The 16,927-nt window shown below is 38.3% G+C and overlaps 1 protein-coding gene across 10 annotated transcripts in view; it reads left to right on the forward strand.

The window, feature by feature from the left end:
• The window catches only part of CATSPERE (catsper channel auxiliary subunit epsilon), a 170,328-nt gene that overhangs the window by 79,065 nt on the left and 74,336 nt on the right, over window positions 1-16,927 (forward strand). For all 10 annotated transcript variants that reach the window (XM_055233566.1, XM_055233562.1, XM_055233560.2 and 7 more), the window contains 2 exons: window positions 6,829-7,321; window positions 15,067-15,544. In XM_055233566.1, coding sequence (XP_055089541.1) covers window positions 6,829-7,321; window positions 15,067-15,544 — 971 coding nt within the window. The remainder of the gene's footprint in view (window positions 1-6,828; window positions 7,322-15,066; window positions 15,545-16,927) is intronic.

Raw genomic sequence — 16,927 nt, forward strand, 5'->3', positions numbered from 1 at the left:
GGCCCTAACAGGCCCTCAAAGGACAAGTAAATTTTAGGGGAAGTGGCCCAAATTCGCATGGTTCCTACTGCTGCTACACTGTCTTCTTTCTCCCTATTTGCACCTCTGGTCTCATGAGGCATTCCCTACAATGAGTTAACAGAGGAAAAGAAGATTTAGGCCTGGTTTACAGATGGCTTTGCATGCTATGCAGCAGCACCAAAAAGTGGACAGCTATAGGAACATAGCCCCTTTCTGGGCACCCCTGAAGCAGAATGCTAAGGTAAATTGACTCAATCTCTGGCCTGCATCACTGCCAGCTGACTACAGAGGCCTTGGGTTTTGGAGAAACCTCAGCAGCAGGCAGATCTTAGAGGCTGTGGACTTCAGATGCACCCCATCACTACACCATCTTCAGTGGCCAAGGGTTTCCAGCTTGGTGCTGTACCAACTGTGATGGTCCTGGGCTTAAGGTGCCCCCCAGTGTTTCAGTGGCTGCCATGGTCATAGGTTTATGGGCCACACCAGCTGACCCACCTAGAATCTCTGGACAGGCTTACTGTTGAATTGTTTTCCCAGACAAAACTATACTGTGAAGATTGGAATAAATATCTACTACTTCAATGCACAGATATCAATGCATGACCAGAAAGATCAAGAAAAATCAGGGAAATATGGTGTCCCCAAATGGACAAAATAAAGTGCCAGTGACTGGCCCTAAAGAGATAGAGATGTATGAACTGTCTGACAAATAATTCAACATAACTGTTTTAAGGAAGCCCAGTGCACTTCAAGAAAATACAGAGAAACAGTTCAACAAAATGAGGAAACAATACATGATCAGAATGATAAATTTAACAGAGATTGAATTTTTTAATCAAACAAAAATGCAAGTGCTGAAAAATAAGTGAACAAAGGGAAAAATGCAATAGAGAGCATCAATAGCCAGTTGATCAAGGAGAAGAAAATATCTGTGAACCTGAAGACAGATTATTTGAAAATATACAGTTATGATGGAAAAAAAGAATGAAAGGAATGAAGAAAGCCAGTGGGATTTATGGAACAGCATCAAAATAGCAAATGCTTAAGTCATTGGGGTTTAAGAGGAAGTAGAGAAATATAGTGGGGTAGAAAGTTTATTTAAAGAAATAGGAAACTTTGGCCGGGCACGGTGGCTCAAGCTTGTAATCCCAGCACTTTGGGAGGCCAAGGCGGGCGGATCACGAGGTCAGGAGATCGAGACCGTGGTGAAACCCGTCTCTACTGAAAATACAAAAAATTAGCCAGGCGTGGTGGCGGGCGCCTGTAGTCCCAGCTACTCGGAGAGGCTGAGGCAGGAGAATGGCGTGAACCCGGGAGGTGGAGCTTGCAGTGAGCCGAGATCGCGCCACTGCACTCCAGCCTGGGTGACAGAGTGAGACTCCGTCTCAAAAAAAAAAAAAAAAAGAAAAGAAATAGGAAACTTTTGAAACCTGCAGAAAATTATAATTATCCAGGTACATAAAGATTAAAGGTCATCAGTCAGATTCAATCCAAATAAGACTACCCCAAGACTTATTGTAATCAAATTGTCAAAGATGAAAGACAAAGAGAGGATCCTGAAAGCAGCAAGAGGAAAGAAGCAAATAACATATAAGGGAGTTCCAATACACCTAGCATCAGACTTCTCAGCAGAAGTCTTACAGGCGAGAAGGGAATGGGATGATATATTCATATTCAAAGTGCTAAATAAAAAAAAAATGCCAACCAAGAATACTGTGCTCGGCAGGCCATCCTTCAAAAATGAAGATTTTCACAAGCAAACAAAATCTGAGGGAGTTTATCACCACTAGACCTGTCTTACAAGAAATACTAAAAGGAGTGCATTGAGCTGAAAGAAAAGGATGCTAATGAGTAGTATGAAAACATCTGAAAGTATAAAACCAGTGGCAAAAATCAGTCAAATTTAGAATATTCTAATACTGTAATGATAGTTTGTAAATCACATACTGTATAAAGGTTAAAAGCCAAAACTATTAAAAATAATAACCACAATAATTTGTTAAGGTATATGCAATATAAAAAGACATAAATTGTAAATTGTGAGGAAGAGTAGAGTAAAATATAGAAAAATTTCAATCCAAGTTAAGTTGTTATTAGCTCAAAATAACCTATTATAACTATAAGATGTTATGTGTAAGCCTCATGGTAACCACAAAGCAAAAACCTGCAATAGATTCACAAAAATAAAAGGGAAGGAATAAAATCATACTACTAGAGAAAATCTGTTAGCGAAAAGAAAGATAGTAAAACAGGAAGAAAGGATCTATAAAACAACTAAAAAACAATTTTAAAATGTAAGTAGAATTACATTGAATGTAAGTGGATTAAATTCTCGAAAGACACAGAGTGGCTGATTGGATTGAAAAATAAGACCCAATTACAAGCTGCCACTTCACCTGTGAGGACACACATAAACTGACAGTAAAGGGATGGAAGAAGAAGAAATGACCAGACACGCTATTATATACCAATTCATGGGCTGCAGCCAATGGTTTGGCTGGATGATTAGGTACTTCAAAAGAACATGATTGGAAAATTGGTGACAAATAAATATGGGGAAGAGGTATGCAGATAAAGCTTTCTGAATGTGCAAAAATTGTGAAGATATTTGTATCCCATGTGAATGGTCACTAAAGAGTGATGTCAGCAGATGAAGATTTAACAATTAAATGGATAGGATGACCCATTCTGTGGATACCAGTTAGCCTGTTTCTCCAGCCACCATTGTCATCACCCAATGCACACATGAAAGAAAGCAGCCATGGTAGCAGAAATTGAGGTTATTCATGGGCTCAGCAACATGGACTTCCACTCACCAAGGCTGACTTGGCTATGGCCATCTCTGAGTACCCAGTCTGCCAGCAGCAGATACAAACAGTGGACCCCCAATATGACACCATTCTGTGTGGTGATTAGCCAGCTACCTGGTGGCAGGCAGACTACACTGAACCATTTCCATCATGGAAGTGCAGTGTTTTGTTCTTACTGGAATAGACACTTACTTTGGATATGAATTTGTCTTCCCTACACATAATCGTTCTGCCATTATTATCATCCGTGGACTTACAGAATATCTTATCCACTCTCATGGTATTTCACACAGCATGTCTTTTCAGAACAAGAGAAGACAGCACTGGATCCATGCTCCTGAAATTCACTGGTCTTACCATGTTCTCCAGCTGGCATGATAGAAGAGTGAAACGGTCTTTTGAAAACTCAATTACAGTGACCCCAGGTGGCAACACCTTGAACGGCTGAGCAAGGTTCCCCAGAAGGCTATGTATGCTCTGAATCATGCCTAATATATGGTGTTGTTTTTCTGATTGCCAGGATTCTCAAGTCCAGGAGTTGGGGTGGAAATGGGAGTGGCATCACTCACTATTACCCCTAGAGACCTATTAGCAAATTTTTGCCTCCTGTTCCCAGGACTTTATGCTCTGCTGGCTACCACCTCACCACTTGGGACTCCTCATGGCTCTGAGTCAACAGGCAAAGACAGGAGATACTGTATTTGCTGGAGTGATTTATCCAGACTACCGAGGGAAAATTGGACTACTATTCCACAATGGAGATAAGGCAGACTATGTCTGAAATACAGGAGATCCCTTATGCATCTCCTAGTATTACCATGCTCTGTGATTAAGGCCAATGGAAAACTATAAGAACCCATTCCAGCCAAGACTACAAATGGCCCAGACACTTTAGGAATGGAGATTTGAGTTATCCCTCAGGTAAAGAACCATGACCAGCTGAGGTTCTTACAGAAGGCAAAAGTAATACAGAATGGGTAGCAGAGGAAGTCAGCTATAAATACCAGCCTATAACCACATAACCAGTTACATAAATGAGGAATGTAATTGTCATGAGTATCTCCTCCTTATTTTGTTAAGAATACATTTGTGTGTGTGTGTGTATATATATATATATATATATACATATACATACATAATATACATATATTAAACAAATATATTTGTTTTCCTTCCTCTCTTATCCCCTTATTATGTAACATAACATGTATTAACTTTGTCTTTAAGTATTGTTAACTTTTTACCATATAATTTAAGTTACAGAAGAGCCAACATCACTCAAGGACTTTAACCTCCTCTTCTGGAGAAGAGAGTAGTGCATTTTCAGTTGTTGTGCAGGATAGTTGTACCATGTTAGGTAGAATTATGACCTTGTTATTGTCTTTATTTGGAGATACTTTGAGATGCTTATGGGTGCCAAGTTGACAAGGAATGGACTTGTAATGGTTAGTTGTATACATCAACTTTACTGGGCTAGGGGATGCCCAGATAGCTGGTAAAACATTATTTCTGGGTGTGTCTGTGAGAGTATTTCTGGAAGATATTAGCATTTGAATTGGTAGACTGAGTAAAGAAGATAACCCTCCCCACTGTGGTTGGGCATCATGCAGTCCATTGAGGGCTTGAAAAGGACGAAAGGGCAAATGAAGGGCAAATCCACGCTGTCTTCTTGAGTTGCAACATCCATCTTCTCCTGCACTCAGACATTGGCATTCGTGCTTCTCAAGCCTTCAGACTTGGACCAGGACTCACACCACTGGCACCCCAGTTTTGGGGTCTCTGGACTGAGACTGAGACTCACTCTGTTGGTTCTCCTGGTTCTCACACCTTTGGACTTGGACTGGAACTACACCACTGGCTTTACTGGGCCTCCAATCTAGTAGACAGCAAATCATGGGACTTCTCAGCTTCCATAATCATGTGAAAGGCAACCACTCATAATAAATCTCTATATATTTCTATATATCCTATTCTATTCTCTGGAGAGCTCTTACTAATATGAATAGCTTCTTCACAAAAATAAGAGAATATATATACTAGGATGCTATACAGTGGAAAGCCAAAAAATTTCTGAAAAGTGTATAGTCACAATTTTAAAAATTAAAATTTGAAACAAAATGATTGATAAGGAAAATTGAAAAAAGAGCAGTTTGCCCTGTCCCATCCTATTTATCCCTGTAGATAATCAATTGTCCATTCAAACAAAACAGTCATAAATATCTAGTTACAAGGTGACCGCATATGTGAGGTTATTATATAACCAGTGGACAATGTAGCAAAATGACACTGTGATTTAAGAAACTGTAATTGGAACCAATGTTAGAGCCGGTGATGTGGCTTGCAAAAAGTGGAAATTACACTGAGTTTCTTTTTGGCATGGTTTAAGGCATAAGAGGTTTGGTGACAGTTCTACAACTGCCCTAACTTGAGGTCCCCTTTACCTGGGTCCTGCTGAGTGGGCACAATGTCATCATCACCAACCCAAGTATGTATTCATTAAGAAAAGGAGTGACTCAAGCAGTGCTGACTGAACATCTTTCAGGCTGCTGTCATTTGGATTGTCCAGCTGAGAAACTCTGCTCAGAAATGTTCAGTACTTCTAAGAGATGTCAGAGTGTTTGCTTTTATAGATTACTCCATGTTCCCACTTCAAAAGATAGACTCTGCCCTGTCAAATTTTAGATTAGCAAGAAAAAAGAAAGATCCCAAAAACTTACAGAAGGACAATTTAAATAATAAAAATCAATCTATCACCTCACTTTCTTATTAGTGATTCTGATTATCAAAGGACTGGAGAAAATGCCCTCTCCCTGTTATTCATCAGGTGTGTAAAATAAAGCTCTTTTCAGATATTCAGGGTCTCAAAAAATGTATGTTTATACATCCTTTCACAGGAAGGTGCTAAAGAATGTGCTTTAGCATAACAGAGAAGATCAAAGCGTGAGATCCTGTAAATGGCAGCTAAGAGAGAGAGTAATGAAGGGAAACCCCAGGAAACAAGTACTGGATTATCTCTGCATTTATCACATGCAAAATATTATAAAATGCTATTTTAACTACCTATTGGAAAACTAACCAAAAATTTTAAACAAAACAAGTATTAACTCCAGGAAAATTTATGTATATGTATGTATGTAGAGAGAAGAAAACATACTCATAGCAGAACTGGTTCAATAGTAAGCAATATTCACACAGTAAATCTAAACAATATAAACACTCTATTCATTTAACTGAAAAGTTAATATAATGAATTTGAGAGATGGAGAGAAGATGTATAAGTAGGTATGGTACATGAGAGATACATCTTCATCTGCCATATAAGAAGGCAATAGGGTTGGCTCTGGGTACACTGCCTAGGAGTTAGCCCTGCTCCACAAGCAGCAGGAATAAAAGAGAAAAAAGAAGGTAATAGATAATGTATAAAAATTATGTATTAAGAAAGAGCATATAAGAATCTTTACTTGAGGCCAGGCGCGGTGGCTCACGCCTGTAATCCCAGCACTTTGGGAGGCCGACGTGGGCGGATCACGAGGTCAGGAGATTGAGACCATCCTGGCTAACACAGTGAAACCCCATCTCTACTAAAAATACAAAGAATTAGCCAGGCATGGTGGTGAGTGCCTGTAATCCCAGCTACTCGGGAGGTTGAGGCAGGAGAACGGCATGAACCCGAGAGGCGCAGCTTGCAGTGAGCCCAGATCACACCACTGCACTCCAGCCTGGGCGACAGAGAGACACTCCGTCTCCAAAAAAAAAGGAATCTTACTTGAGAATACAAGAGACAGAAACAGCTGCAAGAGTCAAGATTGTTTTCCTTTGGGACCAGAGTGAAGAATGGCAAAAGCAATGTGGCAGTGGTTGCATTTTAATATTATTTGTCTTATCCAGATTTGTATTGATAAAAATTTAAAATGTTTTAAAGATGATAAATATCAACTGTACAAGATGGATCAGAGGAGGGAGAGATCATTTTATTCTCTTTTCTTTCTCTTCTTAGGACCTGGCGTATTGTAGTACCAATGACAAAAGATGATGCACTAAAGGAGATTAGAGGAAACCAAGTTACTTTTCAAGACTGCTTTATTGCAGATTGTCTTATTCTGTTGACTTTCCCTTTGTTGACCATACCTGAAATTCCTGGTTATTTACCAATCTCCTCACCACGTGGTAGTCAATTAATGGCTTCCTGGGATGCTTGTGTAGTTGCATCTGCTGTTTTGGTAACTGATATGGAGACCTTTCAAACAACTGATTCATTCAAATCTTGGACCAGAATCAGAGTGCCTCCAGACATTCTGAGTGATGATGAAAGACGGAGTGTGGCTGATGTGATCTTATCGCGGGATGGAATAGTTTTTCTTATAAATGGTGTTCTTTACATAAAAAGTTTTCGTGGATTTATAAGACTGGGAAGAATTACAAATCTTGCTGATGGTGGAATTACTGGCATTTCATCAAGAAAATGGTGTTGGGTCAATTATTTATTCAAGGTTAGTAAAAGATATTTTATATTTTATAAATATATTTATATTTTACAAATGTATTTACTATACCATTTACTCAGTGATAAACAGAGACTCACTATGCAGCTTTTTGCCCGGTTGCAGCTCTAACTCAACTTCTCAGAGACCTCCTTACAGTAGAGATACACCTCCGACAACTAAAAATAAAATTAATCTTGTATGTTATTATGTAGTTCAGTCATGAGGGCTTTGTTTTACCTTGATATGGGCAAAAGACCCAAAAATTATTTTCCCCAAACAAAGATTATATGAGCTCTCCAAAATGAATAATGAGTTTTTGTTACATGCATAGAAAGTGTAATGATCAAGTCAGGGTCTTTGCGGTATCCATCTCCTTCAGTGTTTACTGTGTCCATGTGTTGGTATCATTTGCTCTCTCCTAGTTACTTTGAAATGTTAAAAATATTCTTGCTGGCCGGGCGCGGTGGCTCACACCTGTAATCCCAGCACTTTGGAAGGCCAAGGCGGGCAGATCACAATGTCAGGAGATGGAGACCATGGTGAAACCCCGTCTCTACTAAAAATACAAAAAATTAGCTGGGCACAGTGGTGGGTGCCTGTAGTCCCAGCTACTCGGGAGGCTGAGGCAGGAGAATGACTTTAACCCGGGAGGCAGAGCTTGCAGTGAGCCGAGATCGCGCCACTGCACTCCAGCCTGGGCGACAGAGCAAGACCCTGTCTCAAAAAAAAAAAAAAAATATATATATATATATATACACACACACACACACACACACACATGCATGCACACACACATATGTATATATATATATAGTTGCTACGTGTAGATACCCTGGTCTGACTATAGACAGACTAGAAACACTAGAACTTATTTCTTCTATCGAACTATATGTCAGTTAGATATAAAACATTAGAACTTATTCTTCTATTTAACTGTATATTTGTACCCATTAACCAGCCTCTCTTTGTACTCCCTCCCATGCACCCCTCTCCTTCCCAGACTATAATATCTATCATTCCATTCTGTTTTCATGAGATCATGGTTTTTACCTTCCACATATGAGTGAGAACATGTAGTATTTGTCTTTCTGTGCCTGGCTTATTTCACTTTACAATAATGACCTCCAGTTCCATCCATATTGCTGCAAACGACATGATTTTGTTATTTTTATGGCCAAATGGTATTCCATTGGGTATATATACCCCATTTTCTTTATCCATTCATCCATTGATGTACACTTATGTTGATTCCATGTCTTTGCTATTGTGAATAGTGTTGCAATAAACATGTAAGTACAGGTGTCCCTTTGATATACTGATTTCTTTTCCTTTTGATAAATACCCAGTAGTGGGAATGCTGGATTGTATGGTAGTTATATATTTAGTTTTTTGAGAAACCTCCATACTGTTTTTCATAGCAGTTGTACTAATTTACATTCCCACCAACAGGGTATATGAGTTTCCTTTTCTCTGCCTCCTTGCCAGCATCTGTTATTTATTTATTTTTTGTCATTTTAATAATTGCCAAGCTGGGCAGGATGGCTCACACCTGTAGTTGCAGCACTTTGGGAGGCCAAGGTGGGATGATTACTTGAGCCTAGGCGTTAGAGACCAGCCTGGGCAACATGGTGAGACCCCATCTCTAAAAATAAAATAAAATTTAGAAAATAAAAAATAACAATAATAGCCATTTAACAGGGTAAAATGATATCTCATTGTGGTTTTGATTTACATTTCCCTGATGATTAGTGATGTTAACTGTTTTTTCACATACCTGTTAGCCATTTGTATATCTTTTGAGAAATATCTATTCATGACCTTTGCCCACTTTTAAGTGGGATTTTTTTTTTTACTATTAAGTTGTAAAATTGAAGAGGAAGGAATTATCCCTAACTCATTCTACAAGACCACCCTTACCCTGATACCAAAACCAGAGAAGAACACAACACAAAAAAAGAAAACTTACAGGCCAATATTCCTGATGCACATAAAACACAAAAGCCCTCAAAAAAAATTATAGCAAACTGAATGAAATAGCACATCAAAACCAGAACACACCATGAGATTTATACCAACAATGTAAGGATAATTTGACATACACAAATCAATAAGTGTGTTACATCACATCCACAGAATGAAGGACAAACATCATATGATCATCTCAATAGATACAGAAAAAGCATGTGATAAATTCAACATCCCTTCATGATAACAATTCAACATCCCTTCATGATAACAATTCAACAAACTGGCCAGGCACAGTGGCCCACACCTGTAATCCCAGCACATTGGGAGGCCGAGGCGGGCAGATCATGAGGTCAGGAGTTCGAGACCAGCCTGGCTAATATGGTGTAACCCCATCTCTACCAAAAATACAAAAATCAGCTGGACGTGGTGGCGCATGCCTGTAGTCCCAGCTACTTGGGAGGCTGAGGCAGGAGAATTGCTTGAACCCGGGAGGCAGAGGTTACAGTGAGCCAAGATTGTACCACTGACTCCAGCCTGGTGACATAGCAAGACTCCATCCCCCCTCCCCAAAAAAATCAAATTAGGCATAGAAGGAACATATCTCAAAATTATAAAAGCCATATATAATAAACCCACAGCTAAACATCATACTGAGTACATAAGTTTAAAGTTTAAAGCTTTTCCTGTAAGAACTGAAACAAGACAAGGATTCCCACCCTCACCACTCGTATTCAACTTAGTACTGGAGGTTCTAGCCAGAATAATCAGTAAAGAGAAAGAAATAAAAGGCATTTAAATTGGAAAACAGGAATTCAAACTGTCCCTTTTTGCAGATAATATGATCTTATATTTAGAAAAACCTAAAGACTCCACAAAAAAAATCTTGGAAATGATAAACAAATTCAGTAAAGTTGCAGGATATAAAATCAGCATACAAAAATCAGCAGCATTTCTATATGCTAATAATGAAATAGCTGAAAAATAAATCAAGAAGGCAATCCTATTTACAATACCTACCAAAAAAACTGGGAATAAATTTAACCAAGGATGTGAAAGATCTCTGCAAGGAAGACTACAAAACACTGATAAGGCTGAGTAGAATAGTTCACATCTGTAATCTCAGCAGTTTGGGAGGCCAAGGCAGGAGGATTGCTAAAAGCCAGGAGTTTGAGACCAGCCTGGGCAATGAAGCAAAATACTGTTCTCTACAAATAAAAAATTTAAAAAGTTAGTCAGGTGAGGTGGCCTACACCTGTAGTCCCAGCTACTTGGAATGCTGAAGTGGGAAGGTTGCTTGAGCCCAGGAGTTCAAGGCTGCAGTGAGCTGTGATCACACCATTACACTCTAGCTTGGGTGACAGAATGAGACACTTTCTCTAATATATATATATATATATATGTATATATATATATATAAATTTAATAAATGTATTGTAACCCTGATAGCAAGCACTAAAAAAATTTATACAAGACAGAGTAAAAAATTCAATGAACTAAAATGAAATACAAAAAAAAATTATAAAATCCAAAAGAAGGCAGAAAAGGGAAATAGAGGAACAAAACCCTGAGGATACAATAAATAAATAAAATGTATAACTCAATCTAAACACAACAATAATTAGATTAAATCTAAATGGTCTAAAACCACTAATTAAAAGGCAGAGACTGTCAGATTGGATTTTTTTTTAAAGACCAAATTATACATTTTTATTTAGAAGCCCACTTTAAATATAAGGGGATAGGTGGACTAAAAGTAAAACACTGGAAGAAGTTATAATATGCAACATGAAATTTGGGAGGGGACACAGATCCAGACCATATCGACCAATGTCAAGGTGGTTTATTGTGTTTTCTTCTAGGAATTTGAGAGTTTCAGATATTACATTAAGTTTTTAATCCATTTTGAGTTAATTTTAATAACTACTACAATTTCAATTTTTATACCTTCTTTTTTCCTTTTCTTTCTCTCTCTTTTTTTCCCCAAACTGTTAGAACTAACAAATAAATTTAGTAAAGTTGCAGGTTACAAAATCAACATACAAAAATCAGTTGCATTTCTAACAACAAGCTAGCTATACAAAAGAGAAAGTAAGAAAGCAATTTTATTAATTATAGCATAGAAGAATTTTTTTTTGCATGTGGATATCCTGTTTTCTCCACACCACTTATTGAAGAGACTCTTCTATCTGGATTGTGTTCTTTGCATTATTAAGAAAGATTAGTTGGCCATATATGCATGGGTTTACTTCTGGGTTCTCTATTCTGTTCTGTTGGCTTATGTGTCTATTTTTCAGCAAGTTCTACACTGTTTAGATTGCTATAGCTTTGTAATGTAGTTTGAAATGAGGAACTATGATGCTTTAAATTTTGTTCTTCTTCAAGATTGCTTTGGCTCCTCAGGGTCTTTCATGGTTCCATATGAATTTTAGGATTGTTTTTTCTATTTCTATGAAAAATTCCCTTGGAATTTTGATAGAGATTACACTGACTCTGTTAATCAGAGTCTATAGAAGGTGGTATTAGTATGGACATTTTAACAATAGTAATTATTCCAATTTAAGAATATGAGATATCTTTCCATTTATATGTGTTTCTTCAGTTTTCTTCATTAATATCTTATAGTTTCCAGTGTGCAGATTTTTTACCTCCTTGGTCAAATTTATTCCTAAGCATTTTATTCTTTTATATATTTATTTATATATATGTATATATAATTTTATTTGAAATATTCATATATATGTATATATGAAATCTCCCAGGTTCTTGGAAAATTTCTTTCTGGTTTTCAGCAGTTTTACTATGTGCCTAGATGTTATTTCCTTTGTATTTCTCCTACTTGAGGTTCAATTGAGTTTCTTGGATTTCTGAGTTTATGTCTTTCATTAATCTTGGAATGTCCATGGCTATTATCTCTTCAAATGTTTCTTCAACCTCATTCTCTTCTTCCTTTCCTACTAGGATTCCAAAAACACCTGTATGAGACCTTTTAATGTTGCCTCATAGATCTCAGATGACCTGTTCATTATTTTTTCAGTGTTTTTTCCTTTGTATTTCAGTTTGTAGACACTTGTATGTTCACTGCTTTTTTCCTCTGCTTTTTCCAGCTTCTTGGTAAGTGCATCTGAGTTTTTTTAAGACAGGGTCTCACTCTGCCACCCAGGCTGGAGTGCAATGCCACAATCAAAACTCACTGCTGCCTCAAACTGTTGGCGTCAAGCAATCCTCCCACCTTGGCTTCCCAAAGTGCTGAGATTACAGGCACGAGCCACCATGCCCACGCCCAATTATTTCTCTCTCTTTTTTTTTTTTTTTTTTGATGGAGTTTTACTCTTGTTGCCCAGGCTGGAAGTGCAGTGGTGCGATCTCAGCTCACTGCAACCTCCGCCTCCCAGATTCAAGTGATTCTCCTGCCTCAGCCTCATGAGTAGCTGGGACTACAGGCACGTGCCACCATGCCCGGCTAATGGCTAATTTTTGTATTTTTAGTAGAGACAGGGTTTTGCCATGTTGGCCAGGCTGGTCTCAAACTCCTCCAATTATTTCTTTATTCTTGATTTTTGTTTTATTTCTAGCATTTCCATTTTGTTACTTTTTTATCATTTCTATATCTTGGCTGAAATTCCTCATCTCTTCACTATGTTGCCCATCTTTTCCACTAGAACCTTCAGCATTTTTATTATAGTTATTTTCTCTTTAGACATTTTGGGTACCTTAGCATTGACAACATTCCAGAGACCTCTTAATACTTTACAGTGGTGCCACCACCCTTCGAAATCCTTGGGAGAGCTATCTCTGCTTTACAACCTAGCTTCTAGCTTTTTGATCATTGGGTGATCATCTTTACTTTCTCATCTGACTCTGAATTTTGGTGCATCTTCCTCTCTTCCTCCCCTCTCCTCCCTCTCCCTCTCCTTCTGTCTCCTATTTCCCTGTCCCAATTCTGTCAGGGAGGCTGCTTTACACTCTGGGTGGAGGCCACGCATGGCTCAAGGAGAGTTCCTCTCCACTCCCTTACCCCACTCCTAGTCACGGAGCTGAGAATCCAGCGTGTGGATGGGTTTCTCTCAACTTGTCCAGCTTGATGCCCCTTTCCTGCCTTCAGAGACTTACTACCTTACATTTTGAAGAGACCTTGAATGCTTCAAAGGCTCTCTCACCTCACCTGCATGATTATGCCGAAGCGTTAAGTGGAGTTACGTGGGAAAGGGTTTGTGAGTGAGAGTGAAAACTCACTTCTTGGCTGGGAATCCTTGGAATTCTCATCTATCATGTTTATGATGTGTTCCTCTTCCCATCTCTCTGACAAGAGTGAGAATGGCTGTGGGTTTCTTCTGTAGCTCACCATTTTGTTTCTAATCTATTTCTTCTTTAAGAATTGTTTCCAGCAACATAAGTTCTATACTTTAACGTGAATCCACATTTAGCAAAATGACCTTTTATCCCAAATTGTGTCTTTCTTTGGTTACCAGTTTGATATCTGCCTACCTCCTGTTTCAGTATACACTAAATATTTGTACATTAAGTAAAATGAGGACAACAAGATGTTTTCAAAAGATTCCTTTTGATTGTCATGTACATAGAAATTACATTTTAAGTAAAAATCCCAAAAAATTAGAAACAGTGGGGAGAGGAGGCAGAGGAGGAGGGAGGCCTTGGACTCCTTGATGAAATTAGGCCCACTGAGTTTCAGGCACAGCAGTTTTTGAATACCCTTCCCATCTAGCAGCCTATATCCATAAAAGGGTAGAATTCATTCGTCTAAGGTTTTAAGTTTCTCTTCTCTTTATCTGGTAACCAAGGAATCTAGAATTCCGAAAATGAGTTAATATTTGAAGAGACTTTATATATTGACCTTAGTAAACATCAAGGTCAAAGGGGCACTCCAGGCCAGAGTGATAAATACATAAACAGAAGGCTGATGTGCTTAAAAGATTTAAAAAGAATTAAAATTTATTATTCCTACCGATAGAAACAATTTATAAACAAATAATTGGGATAATTTATTTTTATGGTTATATGTAATATGATCAATTTCTATTTAATATATTTCTATGCCTGAAGTATTATTCAAAAATATATTGAAACAAATCAAACCTTAGTATTTACTACCTTTAATTTTTATTTATTTTTTTTTTTAGAGACAGGGTCTCGCTCTGTCACCCAGGCTGGAGTGCAGTGGCATGATCATGGCTCACTGCATCGTTGAACTCCTGGGCTCAAGTGATCCTTCCACCTCAGCCTCCCAAATAGCTGAGACTACAGACACACACTAACTAGTTTTTAACTTTTGTAGAAATGGGGTCTCATCGTGTTGCCCAGGCTGGTCTCAAACCTCTGACTTCAAGTGATTCTCCTGCCTCAGCCTCCCAAAGTGCAGGGATTATAGGCATGAAACCACCACACCTGGTCTCTATCTTTTAAATGTAGCAAATTAGAAGATGGAAGTTGTTAGACCTTGGTAGCTAAGCTATGAGGACACAAAGGCGTAAGAATGACACAATGGACTTTGGAGACTTGGGCGGGGGTGGGGGGCAGGATGGGAGCGGGCTGAGGGATAAAAGACTATACACTGGGTACAGTGTACACTGCTCAGGTGATGGGTGCACCAGAATCTCAGAAATCACCACCAAAGAGCTTATTCATATAATACCACCTGTTCCCCAAAAACCTATTGAAATAAAATTAAAAAAAATAAAAAATAAAATTTAAATTTAAAAAAGAGAAATTGTTAGGCCCATCTCTAAAATCGAAGATTTTTCTCATCATTTTTCATTTTGTCGCAGGCTAAAGGAGAAAGAAGCAACTTTGCAGCCTGGACAGAAAATGAAATTTACCTCGGATACATTCGTCTTGAATTTGCCAGATTAGTAACTACCACAGAACTGAAAAACATCCTAAATCTATCAGTAACTGCTACTCTGACTATAGGCAGGGTTGAGTATACAGGACACCCTCTGGAGATTGCTGTGTTTTTAAATTATTGCACTATATGTACCGTCACCAAAAAGATTTTCTTAGTGATATATAATGAAGATACAAAACAGTGGGTTTCCCAAGACTTTACATTAGATGCCCCTATTGACAGTGTTATCATGCCACATTTTACATTTTCAGCACTGCCAGGATTACTGCTATGGAACAAGCATAGTATCTACTATTGTTACCATAATTTCACCTTTACTGGGATTTTACAGACACCTGCAGGACATGGAAATCTATCAATGCTATCAAATGACAGCATTATTCATGAAGTTTTAATAGGTAAGGCGTTCTCAGTCTACTAACATTATTTTAGATTTCACTATAGCTATCTTCCCTATAATGATGTAACACTTTTTAATGTACCAATATGTGGTGTTTTGGACAGCCAAAGGTGCACTTCTTATCACCTACAAATGAATTGACTTTAAATTCAAGTAATGTTAACTATGATCTCACATAGCAAAAGGGCAAACTCAATTTCTTTTTGCGGGGGAGAGGGGAGTTTCATTTTGGTCAATCAGTAGATTCTAACTAAGCAATTTGTATATACGTCGTAGGGTGTAGGAGGTGCTGTGGTATTGTGTTACGTTTCCTGGGGCTACCATAAAAAAGTACCACAAACTGGATGACTTAAAACAACATAAATGTATTACTTCACAGTTCTGGAGGCTAGAAGTGGAATATCAAGGTGTTGATAGGGCCATGTTCCCTCTGAAACCTGTAGAGGGAGGTTTTGTGTTATAAAGCACATATGAAACAGGATCATATGTGTTTTTTAAACAACCATGAGCCACAGTGATAAGAAGACAAGGTTAGAATGATACATTGGGGATAGATTTTAGAGGAGGTCAGATACCTAGTTTGAATGTTGTACTGAAGGTCATTCAGAAACAATGAAATATAACACGCTCAAACAATTCATAAGCGTATGAAGTACGAAGTTAAAGGCCTTCATCTCTCACCATTCTCATTTCCCAAATAACCAACTATTAAGAAACTCCTGTGAGGCCAGGCATGGTGGCTCACGCTTCTAATGCCAGCACTTTGGAAGGCCAAGGTGGGAGGATCACTTGAGCCCAGGAGTTCGAGTCCAGCCTGTGCAACATGGTGAGACCTCATCCCTACTAAAAACTTAAAAATTAGCTGGGCATGGTCGTACGCGCCTGTGGTCCCAGCTACTCAGAAGACTGAGGCAGGAGGATCACTTGAGCCCAGGAGGTCAAGGCTGCAGTGAGCCATGTTCACCTCACTGAACTCCCCAGCCTGGACAACAGAGCAAGATCCTGTCTCAAAATAAAAAAAAAAAAAGAAAAGCTCCTGTGAGTTTGTCCAGACTTTCAGACAAGCAAATACTAAATATAATGGGCATGTTTTCAAAACAAAACATATAATAGATATAAAACTAATGCCATTTTAACTGCTGTGTATTGTTCCACTGTCTATGCACACTACTGTCTAATTAATAGGGGTGTAGATAGATATTTAGACAGATATTAGGCTTCGGTTCTTTTTCCATTACAAATAATGCTGCAGAAAATATGCATATGTACACACACTGATACAAGTGTTTCTGTAATATAAATTACTGGATATAGAATTCCTGAATCAGAGATTACAAATATTTAAAAAGTTGATAAATCTTACTCACTTACCCACCAGCAA

This window comes from Symphalangus syndactylus, chromosome 19 (genome assembly GCF_028878055.3).
Source record: "Symphalangus syndactylus isolate Jambi chromosome 19, NHGRI_mSymSyn1-v2.1_pri, whole genome shotgun sequence".
NCBI classification, from domain to species: domain Eukaryota; kingdom Metazoa; phylum Chordata; class Mammalia; order Primates; family Hylobatidae; genus Symphalangus; species Symphalangus syndactylus.